General features: G+C 39.7%; 1 protein-coding gene across 1 annotated transcript in view; it reads right to left on the bottom strand.

Annotated features, from left to right (window-relative positions):
• Positions 1-16,142, bottom strand: part of IPCEF1 (interaction protein for cytohesin exchange factors 1) — a 37,563-nt gene that overhangs the window by 13,073 nt on the left and 8,348 nt on the right. Inside the window, exons 4-8 of the mRNA XM_031049871.2 lie at positions 14,124-14,197; positions 12,520-12,591; positions 9,652-9,713; positions 5,865-5,953; positions 346-712 (exon numbers count right to left, since the gene is read on the bottom strand). Of these exons, the coding sequence (XP_030905731.1) occupies positions 346-712; positions 5,865-5,953; positions 9,652-9,713; positions 12,520-12,591; positions 14,124-14,197 (664 nt within the window). The remainder of the gene's footprint in view (positions 1-345; positions 713-5,864; positions 5,954-9,651; positions 9,714-12,519; positions 12,592-14,123; positions 14,198-16,142) is intronic.

Here is a 16,142-nt window from a genome sequence, read left to right as displayed (position 1 = left end):
TCGGTTCTGTGACACACTTTCTTAAAAATGTTGTTTCAATCCTAACTAATAAGACATCTGTATTGAAATAAAGAAAGCTAATAACAATACATCTACTTTGGGATTTTATACAGAGGCTATGATCTTAACATATAGGTAAAATCTGAGAAAAGTTGTGTAGGTATTTACCATTATATACTAGGTTATATTTAGTGCCTAATAAATCAAATATTTGTTATAAACGATGTGCCACTGGAAAACTCTTCAGTGAAGAACAGAAAGGAAGGAAGGGGAAAGAAAGTTGATGAAAACCCCTGAGCTCCCACAATGTATGGCTCTGCAGACAATAAAGTCTCATTAGCTCACCTTTGGATAGTGATCTCTGTCCTATTGCATCTGGCACAGCTAGACAATGTGTATCCGGACCTAAAAAAGAGTTTGGGCATCCACCACTGGGTTTGGAAAGCCCAGCCTCCTGGCTTTCTGCCACTTCTCCACAGTCTGCTTCTGGTGGCTCATCAGAGTGAATCTGTACACAGAAAGTTAAGGGCTGATCACCATCTTCTGTGGCAGAGCTGTTAACTAGGTCAAGCCAGGATTGCCTCTCAGAATAAACCACTTTGGATGTCAAGGAAGAAGACGACTCTTGGGAGTTGAAAGTGCTTTCAGGAGAAGAGAGGGAACAAGATGCTTCATTTGATAGAATCGAGGTGAAAGAAGACTTCTGCTGATCCTGCTTTCCAGAAACAAATAGGGTGGGGGGAGAAAAAAAGAAAAATTATTTCCAAGTTATTCCTGTTCCTAGGTTGTACATTTTATAGATATGCAGTTGAAATGTCAATGAAAACATAAAATCTGATTAGTTATCCATCCAAACAGATCTGAGTTACAGCATTCAATCTCCTACAGAGCAGTAGCTTCAGAAAATAAGCCAAAAGCAAGCCAAAGATAAAACAAATAAAAACCTGACAATGTCCAGAAATAAAAGACCAAGGAAAAGTAGTGTTCAGTATAGCCTTCTATGCCAGGTCTTACATTAACTCTTTTCTTTGTCTTCACTTTATTGGTCTAATCAACTGTGCAGAAGAGAAACTATGAGTTAGCCATTGACCATGAAGTTTTCTGAAAGCTTTCAATAAATCAACCAATGCCATTACCACAGGTAGACAGAAATGGGCCCAAACACTGAAGTACCTTGACCTTTGCAGCACACAAAGCCATTTTGCCTGGTCCATTCAAGGGACTAACCATTCACAAAAGCAAGAAGGCTGATGGGTAACGTGATGGCAAGTTAGTGGTAGAATGAAAAAACAGTCAGTCATGTGGCAGAGAGCAAGAAATGGGAAATGGTATAATATTTGTGCTACTCATTACCTGCTAAGATTCACCATTCATGAGTCTGGAAGGAACCAAAACTTCACTAGAAACACATATGAAATCATGAAGACGTTCTGAGGCCCTCCTTATTGTACTTGTCACCCTGCCTCAACAAGAGGACGTACCACCGGAGATGTCTCAGAGGCATCTAACAGTCATAGTTAGAAGATAGGATTTTAATAAGTGAGGATATGACAGATGCATAGTTTCATGTAAAGACAGGTTGAGAGAAAGAACAAAGTATTTAGCTTCCCAGGCAAGCAAATAAATGCCCAGATCTACACAATTCACACATGAAGAACTAGCACCAGTCTGCTTCTTAGCCACAAAACACCACTAAAAAGATGAGCCACGAGAGCCAAATACACAAGTAAAACATGCACAAACACATTAATATACATACAAATACCTTCAAGAGGATTATTGGCAGTAATAAAGTAATGGAAGAAAAAGGCAGACAAAGACTCAAAGTGAAGCTTTTAGCAGAAATGATCAGAAATCTTGATGAAATCATCATGCCGGATTTTTTGGATCTCCTACTGCAGAAATTTACTCCTGCAAATCATCTCCTACTGGCTAATGCCAGAATCTGAATACCAGAGTTGATGGACCATAGTTCCGGCCAGTTTATGTTCTCAATACCTATGTAGAATAGATCTGTCTAATAACTAAAACAGATGATAACTAGACTGAAAGTATTGAAAATTACTGAGAAGGTGTTTCTAGGGAAACCCAGAGGAGTTTCAAACACAACAGAGGGACTACCCTAGAATACTTATTTATAACCTGGTAAACTAGAAATAAGATGCATTCATATAAACTAGACCACAGTGACAGGGGTTTTTTTATCACCATGTATAAACTTCTGCTATTCAGTGTTGCTGTAACGTATACTACTTTCTTTTTACATTAAAAAAGCAAAGCAAATTTGTCTTCCTGTGCTTCTAATCTAGCTGTATCACATAGCTACTACCAATAACACATCGTGGGTCACTATTTGTTTGTAGTACTTCCTTCACTTTTGTAAATTTTTAATGCCTTTCCTCCAAGACTGTCCCAAACACTGAGGGACCAGATTTAATTTATGTTCCTATTACAAGATGTAACTTTTCAGATGCATTTTTATTTTTAAAATTGAAACTTTTATAAATGCAACTGAAAGTAAAGGACAAGGAGATGCTGTTATAACCTGCATGTATGACCCTTCAGAACACAGGTGACCCAAAGCATTTCATCTAAGGGTTCCTATCACAAAGACAAGTTGTTGAAGCATTTATACAGTAAAGCAACTGAACAGTAAAAGTTTTTGCTCATATGGTGTGGACGATCTAAATTTAATTATTCAAAGACAGAAAAGAACAACGTTAGATCACACCTCTATTTTTCTGGCAGTTGTCCCTGCAAAAGGAAATGCTATTGAAATTAAAACTGTGCCTCAGTGGGTGGAATATATTTTAGTTTTCATTTTCATTGTGTGTTAAACAAAAAATGTGTGTGAGAATAAAGATGACTTCCAGAATGTGTTTCTTTTTCTCTACATATGTTGTGGGTTTTTTTCTTTGACATGATAAATGCTTACCTATCTTACTCAAGTGGTTCCTTTGGAAGTTTAGCAATCATCCATATAATAATAAATCTCCATTTGGAGACATCTTGAAAAACAGACGTTGAAGTAAGCAAATCGTAAGGATTCCACTGGAGATCAATGAGTCTCTAGGCCTTTTCAGAGAAAAAATATGACCACGAAACACCTCAATTGCTCTTTTGGGACTGCTACAATCTATTGTCTTAACATAGCTGCTGGTTTTTGAACTGTAAATCCATTCACATGTGGAGAAATTAATGCAGATGGTCAGTTTGCCTTTTCTCCTACAGATGTTAAAATTTACTTGTTCCTGACTTGTTTTTTTCTTCCACAGCACCCAAAAGCATAAATAAATATAGAAAGCTCATGATCACTACTTTTTTCTTTTTTAACCTTCAAAACAGTTTGGGACAGCAGAAAACAGAACAGCAAGTGAAAACTTTGTGCTAGAAGTGCAACAACAACAAAACCCCACACATCTCCAACATGGCCTGCACCTGGATGGCTATTAGTTTCCAGACTAACAGTTTTCAATCCCGAGTGGATCTCAAGAAGTTTGAAGGTACTTCTGCTGAAGAAAGCATTGGTTTGATTTTCCAAAATGTTTATAGCTCCTAATTCCTATTTTGCAAAACCGTCACAGGGAGAAGAAATCTGACTTTAAAAAAAAATAAAAATAATAAAAAGCAATTAACCCGTCATGCCTGTGGCATTCTTGGTCCTGGGTTGCATTTCCAGGATGTCTCTTCCAGTAGCAATATGAAAAGATTCAAGCAGTCCTTCCAAAAGTAGTGTACCCACAGAGTATCAAACCACATCCATCACATGTTCGGGAAATTACAGATTGATTCAAACACTCTGCGGTGAATAAACAGACAGCAAGCAATGTTTAACCAGCCTTCTCTGAGACAACCTGACTTTCCCATAGAAGCTGTGCTTTCCCAGTCCTTCCAGTGGTTTTCTTGTTCCAGAATTTGTCCATAAGTGTAAGGGGCATTATGATGGGTATTTAAAAGACTCTGACTTGCATTCAAGCACAGCTGCATTGGTAACTAGCTGTTCCTCCCCACAATGTAAGCAAGCTGAGCATAGGTCAGACACACATGGCAGCTGGAGCTTATTCCAGTGGCCGCTTCTGGGGTGAAAAAATGACAACTTTGCTCAGGAGACACTAACCTCTGTCCATGAGGGAAGGGATTTTAAGCTGGGGGGTGAAGAGAAAGGAAGTCAGCTGCGAGAGGTAAAGGCCGAAGGGAAGATAATCTTTAGGGGAAAGGCTGAGGAAGCTGAACACCTCAACATCTGCACCACATATCCCCTGCCAAAACATGGTGGCCAGCGCTCAAGAGCAGCAAATGGGAAGGAGAAACTGGAGATCACCCCTGCAGCAACAGACTGACAAGCAGCAGGAAGCCAGAAAAACAGTAAACTAAAAACCAGCACCTGTTTAAAACTCATCATCTGGAAAAATGCAGCATTCACTCAGAGGTGAGCAGATGGAAAAGACATCTACAGTCTCTTAAAGGCAAGCCACTGAGATTCAAAATTCAAGACTCTTCATTATCAGCCTTAGGCCCAGAATAACTCTTGGAGACATATTACCAAGGTTCCTATTTTCCCCTGATATTTATAGCCATTCACCACATTTGACTTCCAGTTAATATAGGCAATAATCACTTTTTACACAGCAGTGAACACCACACACCCCCTGAGTGCCAGGTGAGTTGTTTTACAGTGATTAACATTAGGCAACTGTTTCAGGAGAGGAAGTGAATGCTGACTTATCTGACTGAAACAGAAGGGGACAAGTGGGTGACAGTGTGACACACGCTCCCAGCTTTATGCCAAACAAGCAATCCTCTGCATGATGTCTCCTTTCATTATTGCCTATGACCGCACAAGCTTCTTCAGCTCATCTGTATATTTCAAATTTCTTCCTACTTCACTGCCTCTGTGCTCATCTCAGCTGCCAGATGTCATTTCAGCACACTGTACAGGAGTCTGTATCACACCAACAAGGCAGAAGACACTTCCCTTCCATGAAATGCAATGAGATGACTCAGATCAAAGCATATTACTGCGTAACCTCGATGATAACGTTCAGCTAGGGAAGGGAAAGGCTTGAACTCAGGATTCTTTATTTCAGCTGCATTACCATCCAAAAACAGATTACTCATTTCTAAACACAGAATTCAGTAAACCTCGTATCTTAAAGTGCATATAAGTGGAGATGAGATCACTGAGAAAAGCAACAATATAGAAACAAGATTAATAGGGCAATAAATAGCTAATAATTAGCTGAGTCAATTTGATTAGGCACATAAAGGTGCATAGTGCTTATTCTAATTTATGAAATTAAACAAGGCAAGAAGGAATATTCTGGGTAAATATACTACAACAAGGGAGAAAAAAATAGCACAGATTTTGGGAGGATGTTTATTTTTTATAGTCTATTTTTCAGAGGTAGGAGAAGATAAATGATTTTATCACTGTAATAAGAGGCTTCTTTCCCTTCACTGCCACACAAGCAGCTTCAAATTCATCAGCCTTGAGAACAACACTCTCAAAATAAATAAGTATAAATCTGATGGGTGATACTACTGGGGTCGCAAAAGAAAGAAGATTTGGGACAGATAAAAAAAAAAGAGAAAAGAACAGAATAGCATGAAAAACTGGGTTATGGCAGTGTGTTAAAAACCTCACAAAGAAAAGACAGCATGTGTATGAGGCAGAGTGGACACCTTCATTTTGACAGCAAGATAAATATTCTTCCATCTGAAGGAGTTGTTCTACAGTGTGAAGCTCCTGGCAGTGCAGCTCATTTCACTGGCACACAGGGTGAACATTTCTAGCTGCTGTTTTAGGTTATTCCTGAAAGGCCCACCACCTCAACAAGAGACAAGCCATCTATTGTAACACTTACCAAAGGAGGTGGTGTTGGCTGGACTGTGTAGGGGGGAGGTGGTGTGTCTGTTATTTCTGGATCATCATGTTCACTTTCACTGTAGCATTCTGAAGCAAACATGGAAAATGAGCAAAAGCAAAGTGTTAGACCAATTCACATTTATTCCTCACAGAGCTATGGTAACCAAAGATGAACAAGTAGCATGTTCTGGGCTGCAGACCACACTGTAACAAGTCCCATGGCAGGGGAGTTGGAACTAGATGATCTTAAGGTCCTTTCCAACCCTAACTACTCTATGATTCTAAGTCAGTGTCTCCTTCAGTGAAAATTAACTCACTTGTGGTAATGTTACACTACTTCAAGGCAATTTTTCTTTCCTTTTTAAGTAAAAAAAAAAAAAAAAGCTAATTTGCTATGGATGGAAACATTTGGTGATGCAGCTCTTGATAGCTTCACAAATAGGTCTGGGGTAGGGTTTCTCTGTCCTCCCTTAGCAGCCTTTAAAAGAGAGGCTGCCTCGTGTATAGTAGGAGTTAGGGAGACCTGTTGAAAGTAGCAGATGCTGCCTCTTAATCTCTAACCAGTAAGTTTTCCGGGAGGTAGCAACAGGCATTGGTGTTTTGACTGCAATTTTGGAGAAAACAGATTGCTTGCATGGTGCTTTGGAAACCATAGAGCAGCCCCATGAGAGCTGTCTGTCACCACATGGTAGCTGACATAGGCACACTGTGCAGCATGGCAGTACACGTGCAAAGCTAGTACTAAAATTAAACACAGAATTCTAGGACTATATACCCTACTCATTTTTATTTTTTCAATATGAATCAATCTGGTAGAGCCTTGCTGTCTTTTGACACGTGGCAGAGAAGCAGTTGTGTTGTTATTTCTGTCACCTACCTGTGCAGCATTTTCTCAGGTGCTTTTATAAAGTGCAGTAAATGAAGTAATAATCATTGATAAAATAAGACACAGGAAAGCGGTAAATCAGTGCCTCCTATTCCCAACTCCTGGCTGTAACCACTGGGTAAGAACACTTTCCTCTGCTAAACTTCCCGGCATGCATCAGCATTTCACATCCAACCTTTACAGAAGCAAGTGCTTGCGTCCTGCCCTGCACCATATGTGGAGGGTGACTGTGCTCACCCATACCCAGCTGAGCCTGGGACATTAAAGGTTAGAATATACAATCAGAGCTTAATGAGGACAACATGAGCGAGTGATAAATGTCACAAGAGCAGAGGCTACCCTTGCGGTCTCCTCATTAGCCAGCACTCTGCACTGCGTTTCCTGCCTCCAGCAGCACACAGCAGCTCGTGCTGTCCAAGAGCAGCTGGGTCTCTCTGGTAGAAGCAACCCTCCAGCTCTGTTCCAGGTGGGCAAGGGTTGTTTATGTTCAGGGGGTACTTTGTAAGAGCTGAACTTCTTGGGTTCACACCACTAGGAAGCAGTGTGTTGGCAATGGTCTCTGGGAAATCAGTATTATCTCATCTTTTAACTATAATGATGTCACTTTTATGTCATTTAGGGGCTTTTGTAAGCACAACGTGAGGGAAACAAAGTTTTAAGAGAGGAGAATTTTACACATATGAGAGAACTTTCTCAGCTGTTAACAAAGTGAAACAAAGAGATTAATTCATTTTTTTATCCCATACTGTTTGCAGAGCTATAGAGGTTTTTAATAGCGTAACTACTACTCTGTTTACTGGGAAAACATCCTGGCATGTTTTAACATAAATGACTGAGACTGGCTGCAATAAGGCCTATATCAAATTCTAAGGTTCTGTTAATGCTTATTGTTTCTACAGCTCCCCTTTTAGGCACACTGAAGAACTGGAAAAAAAAAATACCAACAGCTGTTTCTGATACTCTAATAGGGAAATGGGGTTGGGTGGGGGGGTCAAAATGTACAGAAAGTACATGAATACACAAAAAGTGCCATAACAAAAGCCAAGACCCCCCCTGAAGGGTTATGGTGTGTGATATGGAGGGGGAGAACCAGGTTAGCAGGAACAGAAGTGAATGTGGGTAATGACAGCATTTTTCTGAAATACAGCAATGCCTCTGCAGGGGCACATCCACCCAGGCTTGTCAAAGGGGTGCTGAGCCCACACTTGAGGCAGCTGCTGGGGCACCTGGGACAAAACATATGTGGAAAGACAAGCTGGTGTTAGACACCAGAATGAGAGTGCCCTTTTCTGAAGGGGAAATGAGACACTGGTTTAAAAACTGAAGAAGTCTTGGCTATGTTATGTTTATTGCAGGTCAATTAGAAAACCTGCTGCTGAGTGGGTTATTTTGTATCTTTGTGGTTTGGGTTTGTTTTTTTTTTCATTAAGATTAGTGGGCTGGTTCGTTTTGAAGTATTTTCTAACTCTTGATTCAGCCAACACAACCATTACTACACTTTTTTTAGGCTTTAAAAAAAAATTATTTGCTTTCATGTACAGAATTTTGGCCATGCTCATCTTCCAACAAACTTATGAAGACATAGACAACAACATATTTGAATACTTCCTTCCTGAGTAAAATTGCCATGCAGTTCTTGCTACACAGCCTAATACTCATTATAGAACTTTATCCTAGTTAACTCAGACTGTTTTGATACAAAACTGGGTTCAAAGAGGACACAGCATTTTGTAGGAATTTAGGAATATGGGAATTAGCAAGTTTCCTGACAAGAAATAGAGGAACTATGAACCAAAATCAAAGAAATTGATGAGACCTTCTGAATCTCCAGAAATCAGTGATGTTTAGCAGTTCCAAAGCTGCTTTTAATGGCAGAGTATAAATGGAGCCAGACTATAAACAGAGCTATATCATACTAATCAACAATGTAATTACCTGTTCAAAGCCTGGACGTAAATCATTACAATATTCAGGGAAATGTCAGAAGGGATGCAGTGATGCTTAGACAAAACAGGCTGTATCACCCATGTGTTTGTATCACTACAAATACCAGTCACTTCATAATGACAGCTCCTTCATAACCTGAGCAGTCCTAAATAAGGTACTGGCTACAAGTATCTAAAATTGGAGGGTCAGAGTCCATCCCTGGTTTGCTAACTACACTAGCTAGACTAGCTACAGCACTTCTTATTCCAAACCAGCTCCTAGCATATGTGTCCTCACCAGCAGCTTTTCCAAGTGCTCTGACAGGTGACTTGCTTTGTCCTCTGCCCAGATTTTTGATTCAGGTGCTGATATCCTCCCACCAAAAACTTCTATTAGGTCAGTGTGCAAATTAAAACAATAAATAAATTGCTAGGGAACCTTTAAAATTACTCATTTCACAATGAGCTCTTGGGCTTGGCTTTGAAATAAATTGTAGGCTTCAGCACACCACTACCACCACACGTACCCGCCTCTCTCACCCCCTCCAACGTTGTTGTTGAAACCTCCATGAACAAAGGAGACACTAGGGATGGGTCTACACTGCACAAGGTGTACCCAGCTAGTGAGCTCCCAGGCCTTAGCACAATTTCTGTAATATACCTTGCCAGCTCCAACCACAGAGTAGCGCAGCTGTTTCTCTTTGTGCTTAGTAGGTTTATAGCAAGACAGCAATTTGCCAGAAAGTAGTTATCTTTCACAAGATCACTGAGTGTCTCTCAGTGGCACTATTTCTCACCACTGTTTCTTTTTCTGTGATTATCCTGTGCTGTGTCAGTGTCATTTCCCTAAACTCAGTTGACAAACAGACCCAAGTTGACAATTTAAAAGAAAGAAAAGAGCTGACAAAATTTTGGCCAAGCAAACACTGGGAACATGATGTAATTACACACTGAAATTGCTGTTAGGAGCATACCTTCCTCATTCTTCCCGTTGGGTGCCTGAGGGTCTACAGCCATCCCCAGCTTACTTAGCCACCTGTGTTTGAAACAAAGGGAATATAGAGTTAGGTTGGACTGCTGGTTGGACAGTTTTGTCCCTTTCAGATGTGTTCTCCATCACCACATCCATTTTCATTAACCTGAAGACTGTGGTGAGCAGGATTAATTGCCTGGGACATCGTCTTTCCCTGATCCTGAAAAAAATCATTACTGATGACCAGGGAGTTGCATTTGTCGAAGCTAAAGAAAAAGTACGTATGTGTGCTGTAGCAGAACTTCAGTGGCTTAGTCCTGCTATTGAGGGGTCAGCTTTCGCCAGAGTGAAGCAGAATGCACTGGAGCCATCAAAGACCATGCCAGATGCCTTGGTCAAAGCTATCACAGCACAGTCTAAGAATATAAACCATTTAAAACCAGACTTTTTGACCATTCTATACTGCTTTCTTCAACTCCATATGTACTCCTGGTTTTGCTAAGTCTCACTTCCTGTGTTTCTTTAAGCTATGGATAGATTTTTTTTCCACTTCCCTTCCTAGGTGGCTGCATTATTCTAGTTCTAGAAACAATCCCTAGGTATACATTTTGTATATTCTTTCATTAAGATCTATCCAGGTTTCAAGAACTTAACAAATGAAAAAGCTCAAGCCTTTCAGATTAAAACTCAAGGCCTAAATAGGAAAGTATGAAAGACAGGAATTAAGGTTCATAACTCTGAAAAAACATTCTGTCTGATTTTGATTCTACTGAAGCAATGGGAAATTTGCTAGTAAGATCATTGTCAAAGTAATTGGATTCTTAGACTGCAGTATGAACAGTAGAGCCACATAACAATTCAAGAAAACAAAGTGACAATTGTTCAAGAGTGGACTATTGACTTTCTTCTAACAGCAAATAGAATGATTTTTGGTTTTAATAAAAATAATGTAACAAGAAAAAAGGTTTGCTAAAATCAAGACTTCATTAACCAAAAGGTCAGACAGATTGCTAGGAACCATGTGCAATTGGTCAGGTAAATGCATGTAGCTAGCCAGCACACATTTACTGTTCATGTGTACATGACAATAGCAAATACATGCTAAATTAATGAAGCAAATGACTATTAATAAATCCACTATTGATTTAATATATATGCATGAAGAGTTACAAAAGGTCATGATCTGTCAAGCATTTATACGCACCAGTAACTTGACACATACGAATGCCCCCATGAGTTCAGTGGAACCACTCACATGCATATGTATTTGCAGGACTGGAGCCAAGAGAACAGATGTCTTTTAGCCTGTTCTGACATATGCGTGAGTATGCGTGTACTTTATGTATTAAATGCATGGTTTTTATACTTTGCCAAGGAAAACATTATCAGTTACAACAGTGAAGAATTAGTGTAGTGTAGTGTAAGCTGCTCTAATGCTAGGCTATCTAGCTTTGAGCCAAACTGATATTTACTCTTGAGGTGGAGTTTGAAGAAAATCAGTCTGGGGACATAAGAGCTGGGACACCTGCACAGAGTTCAATCACTTACATAAGACTAAACATTTCAAAAGTGTCCTTAGGACACTGAGAATTTCCAGCTGGGCTCCAAACTGGCTGTTGGCTCTCACTAATGTCCTCCATTAGCTCTAATTTTTGTTTTCCTTCTCCTTGAATCCTTCCCCATCTACTCTCTCAACCAGGGTTACTTTCCCTACAAAAATATTCCTGTCCAGCTGCCCCTCATTCTTAGTCCTCCTCAGCCCATCTGCCTCAAGAGTTTCTCACTCTGTTCAGGAGCTCTGGTAGGAAACACGGTGATACATGAACAGATGGTTATCTCTCCACCATCTGTATGCATCTACAGATTTATGAACATAGATATATGTACATACACTACTGTAGTATCGTACATCTCTGCATCTATATCCCTTTTGATAGGTCAAGCACATTCTTTCAACCTCTATCCTTTCCCGCTGTGGTAAATATGTATGAGGTCTCCTGTCTGTAAGAGGAAAGAACAGTAAATGCCCTATGAAGAATCTCACAAAGTTCACCAGCAGAGCTATGATTAAAATAATGGATTAAGAAAGGAGCTCTTTTCCTATTTAGATCATACAGCTTTGTATCTGTATTTGGCCATTTAATGTAATAACATTATGAACGGCCTGCAATCTGAAATAAAAAAATGCAAAGAAGATATGAGATGTATACAAATCAGCCAGAACTGGATCAATAGCATGGAATGTCTATTTCTGATAGCTCAGTGAGTTCTAAAATGGCAGTATTCGTATCTATTTTACTTCTTGATTCAAAACTGTGTGGATGAATTGTTCTTATCGACAGTTTTTGAAAGAAGATTGCTGATCTGTCATGAGGGTTGATAAACTGCAACATAGTTTGGCACTGAAATAAATGCTTGCATGCATTAAAGTATCAGCCCTTCCTACTCCTGTAACCATCCCTGTTAATTGACATGATACTCAAAGCAGACACTATTATTTTCCAGCCCTAGATCACTTTTGGGACAAGACTATATTAAGCTTTTCCCTCTCATTAATTTCTTCCCTCACTTGGCCTAAGGTGATGAACTTGCTAGCAAGTCCTAGCACCTCTCTTATGGAAAGTGATTTATACCAGCACATATCATCAACATTAGTATCAAAACAAGCTAATAATGGAATTCTGATTTCAGTTGTCATTAATGAACAAATAGCAGTAGGCTCCTTCTACACAGTGACCAGAAAATAAAACAGACTTAGTAATTCCCTGAATAACTTCATCAACAACCACTTGAGAGGGATAGAATGAAATTTCAAAGGGCGTTCTTAGGCATGAGACAGGATGAAACATGGCCAGTCACTCCTACTTACGTGTTCATTTCCAGAACATTTTCTGCCGCAAAATAAAATGTCTTGATCTGTGGGTGGCTGATCTTGATAGCACTTCAAGAAGAGAAAAATATAAGAGATATGAAGAAAACCGGTTTACATAAGAAAGAAAAATAATAGTTGAATGAATGATTTAAAATATGTATTCACTCCACTATATTAATCCGTATCAGCTTATCCATCCAAATAGCTCTTTCCTTAAAATGCTAATGTATTTTTAGCTTATTTCCTAGGCCACACATTATTCAGAGGATATAAACTACAGGAACCAAAAAGGGAGGACTAAAGAATAAAGCAAAGACTTTAATTATTGAATTACATAATTCTGTTGCATGCCCACATCTCAAATACCTTGTGAAGTTTTTCTTCCTGCAGCTCTGAAAAGCGAAGTAAACTTAAAAAAGTTCCAAGAAAGCACTAAGTGTGACCCAAGGTATGAAACAGCTTCCATGAGTGGTCAATCAGGCTGAGACCCTGCAGCATGGAAAACTGACGGTATGGGGAAGGGACATATGGTACAGTAAAATCACACATGGCATGCAGCGGGTGAAGAGTGGCTGACTCTTCACTGTCTTTTCAAAAGCAAGTTTTAGGAGGCACCAAAAAGGTAATTAGATGGCAGGCTGGAAGCAAACAAAATGGAGATAGTCCCCTGCCAAGGTTTTAGTTGAACATCCACCAGTAAGACTTTCAGTCTTTTTTGTTTGGTTGGGTTTTTTTTCCTAAAAGATAGTCTCCAATCCAGAGACTGTGTGGTTTCTGTCTTTTGTTCCTCATTAAGCAATTTCTCTTGCAATCACCTACAGCCAACAGCTGCAGAAGTGAAGGGCAACGTTTTCCCATAGTACTGTACTATATGACTCAACTTTGAGAAAACAAAATAGAGCTCTCCATGTTCAAAATAGATGTCCCTTTTCTTTGGAGGAGTCAAGCCCACAGTTTATCGCAGAAACACCTACAGCTAATCACAGTGCGAGATCTCAATAGAAGTACAGAGGCCTTCTCCTGAGGGACAGGATAAAAACCATGCTGAGCTTTGTAACTTTGAAGAGCAGCAACACCCCTCCAAACCTTTGAAGTGTACTCAGAAGGAGCTGGACGTCAGTGCTGCATGTGGTGTTTGGAGAAAATATTTTGAAATATGTGCCCTGCCAAACAGGGTTTGTATTCCCTGCACAACCAAAGGCTTCAAGTACAGCCCAAAGCTGCACCATTGAAGCCTAAAGAATAGTTCCAGCTTGGAGGGAATCAACATTATGTGCACTATTGTTGACCTCCTTACCTAAGAGAAGGTATCCAAGGTGGACTGCAACTTACTCATAATCAGTGAACAAAGAGGAGGGGGGAAAAAAAGCATTTGGCATGCTGATCTACTGTTTAATTTGTAGTTTTAACACAGCACATCTGGCAGAGTATTTTCAAAAATATTTTTGCAATATGGTTTTCTTTCAGTAGCTCAATTAATATCTCATTATTAATACAACACAGAAGAACTCCCCACAGCTTCATTGCCAGGCACTACTGGGATTCAATTCCTTGCAATAAGGTAAAAATCATGCAAAACTGAAGTCAGGAGATGAACTTACTGCTTTTTTTTGCATTCAATTGCTCGATCCACACTGAAGTCTGGAAGTCTGATAAATCCTTCTGCTTTTTCAGCCTGAAATAAAAAAAAAAAGTGAAAATCACCACATCAACCAATTGGTAAGCTACCAGACTCCAATGCTCAACAACATTTAACATGCAAATGCTTGGTTTTGACAGCTTTTTATACTGTGAAATATATACTTATCACCATGGGGACAGATCATATCCAGTGTTTTGGCTGATATTTGGGAACAAGAAATGTTCCTATACCACCTGCTACTTGTGCAAATCCTTGGTGCTAGAAAGCCACCATTCCTGTCTTTGCAAGTGGCAGTTGGTGAGCATAGGATTTGTTGTACACTTCTAGATATCAAAGTGGCTGCAAGAGGAAGGATCTTCAACTCCTACAACAATGCTGAGGTAGATTCCCTCTCCTCACCTTGAAGAATTTGTATCGGATCACCCTTATCTAAGATTTCTGAACAAGTCTAGTCCAGAGACTGAAATTGTCCAGGGCACAATTTAGGTTTGGAACAAACTAGGACTAAAACCAGCAGAAAGTTGTAGGAATCCAATTCCTTTGCACCCACCAGTGATCATACAACTTCTTTCTACAAAGAGACCAGCCTTACTTTGTGCATAAAACACAGAAAATGAAACTACTGAACTTCAGCTCTAAAATGAGAAGCCCCTTAAAAGAGATGAATAACGTAAGAAAGGATGCATAAGGGTTATATCATCTTTTCAAGTCTGGGTATTACATACAATCTCAAAGGAGCATTTGTTTCATTATACAGCACACACACATTTTTCACAGATGCATAACAGCACCACATATAATGATCTATGTATATTTGAAAAGTACATGTCTGAAATTATGTGAATTCAGAAGTGACCCAAACTGATGCTAGGCAGAGATGGTCTCCCCTGGGTAACTGTAACACGGACGATTTTGTAGGCTCATTTATATATGCCTTTATGTAAGGCAGAGGCAATATGAGCTGCTTCCATGCCAGGAGGTGAAACAGGGCAAGGGGATGATCCCATGGAGCTGAGCTCTGTTGTTATGAACACTGCAAACCAACCTCAGCGGGCTTTGGCCACCCAGATATCACTCTCCTCAGAATTTTTGAGGCATGGCAAAAGCCAGAGAGACATTTACAGTACTCTGTTTATATGCAGACACCCCTTTCTGGATGGGAGAGGGTGTACAGAGCATTGGCACCTCTGTTTTTGGGTCAGCTGAGCCCTGTCAGAGCAAAATTGAAGTTATCAGCCTCAAATCCCTGTTCTTGCTGCCTACAGCTGAAATATCTTTCTCTGCTACAACTATCTATATTCATCAAATCAGCAGCAATTAGACTAGGACTCCTCCTAACAGGAGCAGCAATGCAGGCAAAAGTCTATAGCACATAATATCAGGAAAAACTGTACTTTCCAGACTATAGAAAGCTTTTATTCCTGAATCACGTTTTTGCTGCTCCCAGCCCTTATCCCTGGGCACATTAAAATTCTGAAAACGTACACTGAGTTAAAGCAGGTAAAATATACACAACAATTACAATGAGAGAGGATAATTGAAGATGACTGACAGCTACTCAAGTCACATTATGCATGAATATAAAGAGACTATAAAAAGCTGTTCATCGAGACAAGTCTTTGAGCTTTAATGCTCAGAAGCATGAATCTCTGAGAACTGAAATATGGATACAGAATGGATATTTCAGTGGGTGGCTTCCCTGCACCTCTGTGTATCTCTTCTTTGGTATGCAATAAATCACAATAAATCACAGCTGGCATAACCATCATTCCTGCAGCCTACATGGATTAAATTTACATTTTGCATCTTCACTAGTAAACGGTTTTGCCTGCTCCAGGACAAAAAAATACCCCAAAAAAATAAACAAACAAAAAAGCCCAAAACACACTTGAACGGTTTTATTTTGTTTCTTTCAGTACAGAACCATGAGGTTTATCAGCATCTGGGCTGGAAAAAAATTTGGTTTTGCAATGTGACT

This window comes from Melopsittacus undulatus, chromosome 3, assembly GCF_012275295.1.
Source record: "Melopsittacus undulatus isolate bMelUnd1 chromosome 3, bMelUnd1.mat.Z, whole genome shotgun sequence".
Taxonomy (NCBI): domain Eukaryota; kingdom Metazoa; phylum Chordata; class Aves; order Psittaciformes; family Psittaculidae; genus Melopsittacus; species Melopsittacus undulatus.
Note: the sequence above shows the minus strand (reverse complement) of the source record. Positions and strands in the feature narration are given on the sequence as shown.